Source organism: Berghia stephanieae, chromosome 2 (assembly GCF_034508935.2).
Source record: "Berghia stephanieae isolate SIO BIC M18660-M18661 chromosome 2, UCSD_Bste_1.3, whole genome shotgun sequence".
Lineage (NCBI taxonomy): Eukaryota > Metazoa > Mollusca > Gastropoda > Nudibranchia > Aeolidiidae > Berghia > Berghia stephanieae.
This window is the reverse complement of record NC_088361.1, coordinates 76,098,609-76,109,771: the sequence shown is the minus strand read 5'-3', so window position 1 is coordinate 76,109,771 and position 11,163 is coordinate 76,098,609. Positions and strand designations below refer to the sequence as shown.

At 36.1% G+C, this 11,163-nt stretch overlaps 1 protein-coding gene across 3 annotated transcripts in view; it reads left to right on the top strand.

The window, feature by feature from the left end:
- LOC144965543 (uncharacterized) overlaps window positions 1–11,163 on the top strand; it is a 35,610-nt gene that overhangs the window by 16,052 nt on the left and 8,395 nt on the right. For all 3 annotated transcript variants that reach the window (XM_078900969.1, XM_078900968.1, XM_078900970.1), the window contains 4 exons: window positions 2,695–3,066; window positions 6,553–6,606; window positions 7,402–7,536; window positions 10,662–10,925. In XM_078900969.1, the coding sequence (XP_078757095.1) occupies window positions 2,695–3,066; window positions 6,553–6,606; window positions 7,402–7,536; window positions 10,662–10,925 (825 nt within the window). The remainder of the gene's footprint in view (window positions 1–2,694; window positions 3,067–6,552; window positions 6,607–7,401; window positions 7,537–10,661; window positions 10,926–11,163) is intronic.

The following is an 11,163-nucleotide window of genomic DNA, read 5'->3' as shown; positions in this document are numbered from 1 at the left end:
TCATTATTGTTTGAACCATGTAACTGCCGATTTAGCCATACATTCTCTGAGATAGATAAAGACACTCCCCTTGCTGTGATATCTTACATGCTTTTGGTGAAGGAAAGGACTCCATATTATTAAGGTTTGGAAAGGGTGGCTACCTGAGAGAAAGTCAACTCTTGTTTTGAATGCGTCACTAATAGTTTCATTTTAAAACTTGAAACTATTGTTTTTATGTAGAAAAATGATTGTAGTTTCTGAAATTACCAAACACTGAAATCTGATTATTTTGACCATTTTCACTTTTAAACCGATTTTCTTCGTTTTCCAAATCCCGACTTAATACCGCTTTGAGGCATAGGATCACATATTAACCTGTAAAAAACTCAAAAATCAAAATCGAAATGTACATAGAATTCTTACATTACACACAATCTCAGAATTTTCAATAAGTGTGTTCCCCCATGACATTGATTACTTGTCAGACTCGTCTTCTCATTAATAAATATAATTTTGGATTTTTTTGTGGGTGATATTGTTCCACTCCTCTATCACTGCCTACATGACATTGCAAAGATCTGGGCATTTAGTTACCTGACCTTGCGACCAATGACGTCGCATATGTACTCAATAGGAGAAAGATCGGGTGATCTCACAGGCCAGGTTAGAACTTTAAAGATCTGCTCATTTAAAAAGTACTGACAAATGACTGCTATATGGGGTCTTGCATTGTCATTTTGGATTAATTCCTCATGGCGCCCCATTGTTGGTACCGTGTGGGCACAAAAATAAATTAATTCAAATACTGTTCTGTGTTGACAGTTCCATTGGAAACAACAAGATCTGTCTTTCTGTGATTGCTTATTCCTCCCCAAACCATTATCCTTCCCCAGCCAAATGGTTGAACCTCAAATTGTTTCTGACAGTGTCACGATGGAAACGTTCACAAAACATGTTTTCTTCATCTTCATTTGTTAGTCTTTTCCTTCTGTGCCCATGTCTGTCATTGACACTCCCAGTGGTCTTATTTCTCTGCACCAAATGAACGATAAATGAGTGGATGCACCTAAAATGGTTACTGGGTGGGAATCCTGACCTCCCATAGTGGGCAGGGAGGTACATGCTGTGTCTTCTATTCCCCCATACCCGTTTTCCAATTGTTCCCTGTCATTGTCTTGGAATGAGATTACTTAGTTTTGTCCTGACCCTTGCCAGAGTTCCTTGGCTGGGAGGGAAACAGTCGAATGTATAGTTATAGTTTTGGGAGATGATATTTTTTCCCTTGTAAATCATCTCTCTGTTATGCATTGTATTATGTTTAGTTTACATATTATATTATATGATTGGTAAACATTGGAGTGTATTCCTCTTAGTTGGGACCTGTGCTTGTGTCTGGATGAGACTTTTAGGTGATCTCAAACTAAGTACTTTGATTGTGTGCTCTTGGAATCTGCACCTGTTTCTTATTTGAACCAATTCCCCCTTTGTCTTACCTTTTCTTTTGTGCTTTAATTGTAATTCTAGAACTTTTTACTATCCCATTTTCTTCCTTTTTACTGGCGCTGATATGACCTTAATTTGTTGCAAGCCCCGTAAAACCCTTAAAAACAAAAACATAAAATGGTTACCTATGCAACCAGTGATGATGCGGTCCCATTGCTTGGTTCCTTTGTGATTTTGTTAACCGATTAATTTTCTCATGATAAGGGGGGGTGAAACATTCTGAATAAGAAAGGAGCTGAGAAACAATTGGTACGGTAAAACAGAACATTGGGTGTTGTCTTAGAAGCTACTTCTTTTCATGACATTGATATTCTTGTATGCATTCAGGTCCACCTTGACATCGGTTTGTTGCATGATGCAAAGAAAAAACAATGTTAAAATCATGTAGTGTCGCATTTTGATGCATCATTTATGAGCTAAATATCAAACAAGGGCTCCCATAAGGTAGGGAAATTGGGAAAAGGTCAAGGATTTGACAATTTTCTTCCCGGGTCAGGAATATGGTCAGTATTTCACTCATTTGGGCTCATGGGTCTGGACATCGTCGGGAATTTGTTCAGGTCTACTGCAGCCACTCGACTTGCAACTTCTCCACCACATCATTACCACTAAAACCACGACTTCAAACACCACCACCACCACCACATCATCATTATCATCATCATCATCAGCAGCAGCAGCAGCATTATTGTAATTCTTGTCGATAAATCAATACAATAGTACTCAGTTTAAATCCTGATTCCAGCCCAAAAAAGAACTCTCAATGACTAACGCTAAGAAGAAAATATGTTTTGTGATTTCATGTAAATAAAAATAAAGGATCAAATATGTAAAAATAAAAATAATAAAAAGGGTTTTTCATCACTGTCCTTGTTGTTATAATGGTATTGATGTGGTTGAGATTCTTATCTTTGAAGAGTGGTGGTGGACTATGAGTAAATCTCCCTCATAGATCCAAATAAACCCTAGAATCAAAGTTGGAATTTTCAGTGGCACATGGCTCACATATTTTAACTTTGTACCTTTTGCATTGTGTACATATTGCTTCAACACGCTACATCATGGTTTAAAATTGATTGTTATTGATCCATTATCTCAAGGACCTACAGCTACATAGTGCTCATATTTATTTTGATTCTTGTGATTAAATGTTTCTTGTATACAAACATTTTGTGACTTTATTTTGTAATTATATATATTTCATTTCAGGAATTTGAAGACATGAAAATAGCTTTGAAGGAAGCAGACCAAGAAAACAATGAATTGAAAAACAAGATCAAAGACATGGAAGAAGTAAAATTGAAATTGGTCAGCGACTTTGAAAGTGCCATTCAAAATCTCAATAAGGAGAGACAAGAGGAAAAAGAAAAGTTTGAAAAAGAGCTAAAGGCAAGAGAACCACAAAAACTGTTGAAAGAAGACGAACCGAGGAAAATGGAGAAGATGCAAACAGATTCTGGTGCTGTCCAAGAACTGAAGGATTTGTTGACTAAAACTGTTGAAAAATGTGATCTTTTGAGTGACCAGTTATCTGCTGCTGGTAACCAGGGTTCTCCATCCCCAAGGAATGACCAGACCAGGGTATGTTACTATTTCTGGCCAATCACTCAATCCAGTATTTCATATGGGCTGAGTATGATTTTTAACAGTGAATTTAAGTCTAAATTACAGAGTTTTAATTAAGATAAATCTTTTCACTGAAGAATGTAAAAGATATTTCCTCATTTGCAAAAATACTTATTAAAAAATTGTCCTTTTGACTAGAAACTGGTTCATCTCAACATGATACTGGTTGGATGAGGGGGTCACATTTGATAAATGCTTTTCAACTTTATTCACACTGCTCTCTACATTTATCTGTATCTGTATGGTTTGCGCTGAAGAAACCAATGGTCTGGTTGTATTTCAGCGGCGTCCTCATTGGGCGCGGGCGCATGTCAGTCGGGCCTTGAAATCGTTTAGGTGTGGTGCCATGGTGACCAGTTCATCCAGCCCATTCCACTCCGAGATAGTTCTAATGAAGAAAGAATTTCTGTAGTTTTGTGTTCTTGTCTGTGGGATTTTGAAGCAGTTCGAATTGTTTGTGGCGTATCTGTCAATGGAGTTTTCGGTTATGTGGTTGACGAAAGTGAGTGCTCGGATTTTTCTTTTGTTTGGTCGTGGCGTGAAAAAGGAGTCTCCTTTTATTGATGGTATTTGATCTGTTATTATCTTGAACATGAATGACAGACGGGTTTCTTTTCTTCTTTGTTGGAGGCTGATGAGATTTCTTTCTTCTAACATTTTTGTCATGCATCCTGGGGTTCTGCTCTTATAGTTCCCAGTTATGAACCGGGCGCCTTGTCTCTGGACTCTCTCAAGTTTTTGAATATCCTCTTTCAGGTAGGGGTCCCAGGCAACTGCTCCGTATTCCAATTGTGATCTCACAAGTGCGAGGTAGGCGTTTTGTTTGCATGACGTTGGGCGTGTCTAAGATTTCGGCGGAGAAACGCGAGGGTGCAGCTTGCCTTTTGGGTTATTTTGTTAGTGTGTTTCCCCCATTTCAAGTCCTTTGAGAAGGTGATGCCAAGGTATGGGTTATCGTCGACTTGTTTCAGGACGGTGTTGTTTAACTTGTAGGTCTCATTGTACTTTTTAGCTGTGCTGAGGATGTAGCATTTGTTTGCGTTAAATTTCATTCCCCAATCATTAGCCCACTGTTCGAGACTATTCAAGTCCTCTTGTAGCAATTTTTGATCATTTGCAGATTTTATTGGTCGGTATATTAGACAGTCATCGGCGAATAACCTAATCTGAGATTTTACTCGTGGAGGTAGGTCATTGATGAAACAGAGAAATAGTATGGGTCCTAGCACCGTTCCCTGTGGTACTCCTGATATGACTGGACATTCATCTGATTACGTGCCATCTAGGACTACTTTCATGGTACGTTTTGTGAGGAAATTACAAAGCCATGTGTGTAAAGAGCCACGAATTCCGTAATTTTCGAGTTTCAGCAGGAGTTTTTGGTGGGGCACAGTATCAAATGCTTTGGAAAAGTCGAGGATGCCGATGTCTGCCTGAGTGTTGGCATTCTGGAGTCTCAACAGGTCGTTTACAGTTATTAGGAGTTGGCTTTCACATGAGTATCCTTTGCGAAACCCGTGGTTCAGGTCAGTTAGGATGTCATTGTTCTCAAAGTGGTTCATCATGTTCTTACAGATTATATGTTCTAATAGTTTGGATATTACAGACGTCAGTGAGATTGGACGGTAGTTCTCTGCTTTATTTTTGTTGCCTTTTTTTAATACAGGTGCGATGTATGCCTTCAGCCAGTCATTAGGGAGCATCCCGGTGTCGACCGATTTTTGGAAAATTATGCATAATGAGGGGGCCAAACTCTCAGCACACTCCTTTAGTATTGTGTTGGGGATGTTATCTGGACCTGACGCCTTAGATGGATCGCCGTTTTTCAGCAACTTTTCAACTCCTGAGATGTTTATGTTGATATTAGTAAGAGATTGGTCACACCTATGTGATGTCGGTGGGGTGGTTGTATCGTGTGGATCATGGGGGGTAAAGACAGATTTAAATTTATCCAAGAGGATCATTGCTTTATCCTTCCCCTTAATGTACAGGGTTTCATTTTCTTTCAATGGGGCTACACCAATGGAATCGTTTTTCTTGCTTTTTATGTAGTTCCAAAATGGCTTGGTATTGTTTGTTTCAAGTCCTTTTTCTATGACATTGTTAATGTGCGTCCATTCTGCTTGCCTTATTTCACGCCTACTTTGACGCTGCAACGATTTGTATGTATCCCAGGTTCTGCTCAATTTAGCCCGCTTGAATGCTTTTGCTTTGCGTCTTAGTAGTGCCCGTATTTTCCTGTTCATCCATGGCGGCGTTCTTGTATTTTTATGTACTTTTTGGGGAATTGACTCCTTGATTGCACTGAGTAGGCAGGACTGAAAATGGCTCCACATTTCATTTACATCCATACCGTTTTTGTTCTGTGATCTCTAATGACAGTCCCTCGATTCGTTTTCGTAGTGCGGCCCAGTTGGCCTTTTTGAAAAGGTATCATGTTTTGGGGGGTTGGTTCATATAATTGATTCCCCTGTTAGTCATATAAAACCACATTTTTTTTTTCAATCGATCTGTTTGGCTTCCTTTTTGTATCAGTGCTCGTATGATATTGTCACTACCGTTTGTTATGTAGGCCAGAGTTAAATTTGATGTACTTACTCAGAGGAACCAACCAGATCATATTGGTAGAACTTAAACTGTTGTTCATTATCCCAAGCCTCTTTGGAAAAGCTTTTACATCATGAGTTCTTATAGTCGCACTCATATTTCTTCCTTTAAAGCTGTATTGGTTGATTAACTTTTTTTTTTTTTTCACAAATCATATTGAAGATTATGAATAATTACAAAGAACAACATCATCTTTGACATGCAATAAAAAAACTTTAATCTATAAAACATTGTGCTTCCTCAAGCCTCCATATTTTCTTTTCTTATTTCTGTTTGACTGACTATTCTATATCTACTCTCACTACTTTGACCATCTACACACTATCTTCACACAATGTTCAATGTTTGTGTTGTACGATTCAAGCAAGGGTTCACAGCGTAAAACACATACCCTTATGAAGAATATAGGAATTAAAATTGTCCCAGCTATCGGGAGCCTCTGTGGTGTAATAGTAGCATGTCTGACCGGTAATCAGAAGGTCTGAGGTTCGATCCCCAGTCGAGGCAGACTGATTTTTTGGGATGATTTTTTTTCTTGTATTTTTCTTTCTTGCTTTTCTGGCACCTTTCATATACACTTGTTCAGATCTTTATTTTGTCGTCACACACCTTGACACATGCCTTCTAATAGAAAGAGGATGACCATGAATAATAATAGTTTTCACAACATGCATTGTCTTTTTTTGTTCTTTTTGATTTGATTTTTTTTTTTCACAAATCATTCTATCAGCACCAATTGCCATTTTCCTTACAACTTTCATACTTCCTCTCACTCTCGAAGGGATTTTTATTTCATTTATCATTAATCCATTTTTGCTATCTGTTCTCTTTCAGATTCCCTCTGTGTCCCAAGAAGAGTACAATCGACTTGAACACGAACACAAAAAGGTTTGACTTTGTTACCATTATATTTTTTAATGAATTGTGTTCAGTGTGTCTCGCTTCATTCAAGCACTGATGGAATAATGTTCCACTTTAAATGCACTATACACACACAGCATGCAATGTCTTTACCTACGAATCCAGTACCTAATCACTACCACTCCTCACTTATCTCTCTCGCTCGTCTCTTCTCACCCTATCTGCCCCACCCCTAATCACCTCTTTGATTTTAATACATAACAGTAACAGCCTCAGGTCATTATTTCCTCACTAGTTTCCCAGTGGTACTGGTGCACAGTCAGAGTGAGGTGTCGCATGCATTAGACATTGATCTACATGCTTCGCACCCCCCCCCCCCCCACACACACACACACATACACACACACATAATCCACACACGGACGCTTAACACATTTACAAATAGTTAAGGCCAGATAGAGAGTGATGGCAGCTTTCATTTCTGTTTAATACAAATATAAGGCAAAATAATTTTATCAACAAACTTGAAAATTAAGGTTTATTTTGTTTGTTTCCGAGTTAGCCTCCCATTGTGTTCAAGATTTTCGTGTTGCTTGCAGTACTATGAAAATAGAGGGACTAAAAAGGGTAATTGAGACATGTTCGAGATTTTCGTGCTGCACTGCATGAGTAAAGATTCGTTTCCAGGGACTCAACTTTGCACATTGAATGAAAAGCCAGTAGAGTTAATATATACTAAATTATGTCTAAAAATTACTCTTTTATCTTTAATGTTTTATTTTTCACAGCTCATCTTTTGGATATGATGATTTCTAATTTCAGGCTGTTGATATGAATCAAAAGTGGCAAAATTACAGCAATGATAGGGAGAATAAAATTCATGTTCTAACAGAGAGGATAAAGCAGTTATCAGATCCTCACCATATGACTGCCATGGTCGAAGAAGCTTCCAATCAGGTATGGTCTAATTTTTTTACTCAGGAAGCTTGACCACAGTGATAAAATTTATTGAAAACTAAATTAATAGATAGATGAATAAACAATTACATTTATTTAAATCCTCTCCTTGGTTTCACAGTATTTCATTTATTATCTAAAAAATTCAAAAGAGGTTGCAAGTACAAAATACAAAAGCTCTTCTCTCAAATCAACTGGTATGCGTCATCTTTATTCATTATTTTTCATTATATCTTTCTTCAACAAATACAACAAGGGTCATAACTCCAAAAGATAACAAAAAAGTAAAAACAGAGTTATGAATTTCTACAGGTTATAGTGCACCAATTTTTCATACCAAGGTCCTCATTCACCTCTGAGTTGGGTAGGATGATGTATGTAACGTTCCATAACGAAAGCCATGAAACCTAAGCCAGTGTTTTCCAATCATTGTCACCTACATGCTCACTGATTCTGCTCAAAATCATTTAATTAAAAAAAAATATCAAACACAGTGCCATTTGGCCAAGATGGGAAATATAGCATCAATGCAAATGCTGGTTGAAGCTCCAGGAAAAAAAATAACAGTATTCAAATGGAATGGAAGCTTCAATTTAATTAACAATGACAGATGATGCGGACATTTGGAGTTTCTCCTTTGTCTACAAAGCACGATGAATGAAACACGAAAGATGAATGAGAGATGAGAGAATGTTAAGGCGAATAAACAAAACAATGATGCGACAGGAAATTGACTGCTACTTATTAAGGAATTATAGAAAGTAGTGAGTTTTATTTATAAAAGGTGAACAATCAATTTTTTAAAAGCAATTGTGTCTTACAATATAGAAAATAAAATAAAATGGAATAGGAACATTAATAAGATGAGCTTCTCCAAACTGATTGATCCGATCATTGGGGTAGTTCAACCTCCGTGGAGAGTGCCAGACGGGTATGATTTGGTTTTCAAAACAGTGTAATTTCTGATGAAAGGTGTCTAAAGCGAATCAGTTTAACCTATATTTCCAGCAACACTATTAAAATTTTTTATAAAGAAGAAGAATGGAGTCGAAATCGTACCGACAGACAAGATACGAGGAGAAAAAAAGCCCAGATCTAGCCTCTTACGGTACATCTAGTCACCATGTACGAGATCTCTCTAAAAGTACACGGAATGTGGAGGCTCTCAAGTGATATGCAGCATTGGTACTTTCGACCTTAACTCTTTAAAACTGAAGTTTAATCTAACACCCCACTCGCTGTTATCATTCAAGTAGTAATTTTGGCAACTCTGGCCAGAAGTGAAAGACATACGTTGTGTGTTCCATGTCGTGTGTATGTGTGTGTGTGGTTGTGTATGTATGTGCATGTGAAAGGATATGCAAAAATTTAACACTTATCTCGCTAGCCGTCAAGAGATTACGTATTCTTTTCCTGAGTAGTCAATTAGACATTGTTTTTTTTAAAAACTAATGACAAATAATCTAATTGCGATAAATTTGAAAACCACATTGTTGGAATCGGCTTGGAAAATATGTCTCTGTCTCATAAAAATCATAAATAGCTTTCACAAATTTTACGATAATTTCTTTACTTTCTGGCCGATTTTCTTCATACGAATTTTTCGTAATTTTACGAATTTTAGACAAATTTCATGGCCAAATACGAAATTTTATGGAAAATTAAGAATTTTTAATTCTTAGTAATACTTAAATAATAATAATAATAATAATAATAATAATAATAATAATAATAATAATATTATACTACTACTACTACTACTACTACTACTACTACTACTACTACTACTATTACTACTACTACTATAATAATGATAATAATAATGATCATCATCATCATCATAATAATAATCATAATAATAATAATAATGTTGTGGTTGTTCGTACACAATTTCAGAATTTACGAATTTCCTTGTCAAATTACTAAAAATTGTCATCAAAATTACTAAATTTGACGTTTTCAATTTGGCAGGTCTGTTATTGGATTTATATATCTTTTTTCATTTCTCAATGAGACGAATATGCTGATGTGCCTCATTTGATTCAAAAGAGTTGAAAACACAAATTTCATTTTTTGATTGTGAGTCCAGTCTTACTAATAAATTAATTCATGAGCGTTTAAGCAGTGATGCAACCATTACATACAAGAACTCGTAGCTTTTGGTATTATACAACCATTCATCACTTTCATGTTGTTACACATCATAATATTTTTATTTACCAAACATTTTTCTCTAGTCATTTCAGGATCGGTAGGACATGATTTTAATGGTGATATTTATGCTGTATTGCTGCACTGCTTCATATATTTTTCAATGTTTGTAAACTTTTAATGGAACTTCTGTTGTTCATGATTCCTTCTCAAAATTGTAATATTTTCATTTATTCTGCTCATTGTTTGGTATGTAAACATCTGAAAAAGTGTGTATGAAACTGTGCCAGACAAAGCAGAAAGAAAAATGTAAGATAAAACCATCCCAAAAAATCAGCCTGCCTGTGTTATGGAAAGATCATATGTATTGACCGAATGTAGTTGATGACACTTGACACTTTAGCATTGTTTTTAGACCACCAGTTGAGTAATTAGTTCTCACTAAATAATATCAATCAGACAATAAATATTTGAGGTTTCACAAACTTTTATATGTTTTTTTTTGTTTCAACTGGCATATGTTGTATTTGACTGAATCATGTGAGAAAAATGACATGTAAAATTTGACTCATTACCTTCAACATGTTATGATATACATCATTATGGTTAAATTCTATAATTTGGGTGTGTTAAATGAAAACACTGTCAACTTCCAATGAATTTGCAATTGATGGAGATACGATTTCATCTTTTAGATTCACAATGTTTTAAAAATCTCAGACCGCATGCAAAGTATCAAGCAGATCAGTCAGACAGTCGAGAAGAAATCAGTAAAACGCATATGTTTGAGTTTTGAAATGATCTATAACTCTTACACATAAGACTCTAGTAATGATATGAATTGAAAGGGACTTTACTAAAAACTTTAGATAAATAAGATGTATAAGACCTTAAAAATGAATAGAGTGTTAAAATATTACTCCTTTTTTCTTGTCTGTAATTTAAAAATAAAGGTTTTGTGCTCTTTATTCTAGAAAACAATTCACTTGAACAAGGACTTGGCGAAAAAAGATGCAGAGATACTGGAACTCAGAAAACAAATTACTGCTTTGTCAAAGGATCTTGCTGACACAAGGAAACATCAGTTACAAATGCAACAGGATAACGGCACGGTGGAAATACTCAAACAACAGATTCAAGTTTGCACAGAGGATTTCAATACAGAACGCAAGGACAGGGAACAAGCTGTTCAGAAGGCAAGAGCACTGCAGGATGATGTAACACGATTGAGTACTGAGGTAAGATTTGTTGTCACATTTCTTTCCTCTCTTACATATTTATAACCATTTGTACATATTTATGTCATAATTTAATGAAATATACAGTTACTGTGTAACTATAAACTTCAGTTGTGCGGATTTGTAGTCTTTTGGAATGACACATTTGCATTGACATCAGTAGGTCCCTGTTTCACTTCTAGTTATGTGTTTTGTTGAGTTTTTTGAAAAGACTCTTTCTCATACTCTCACCACTTTC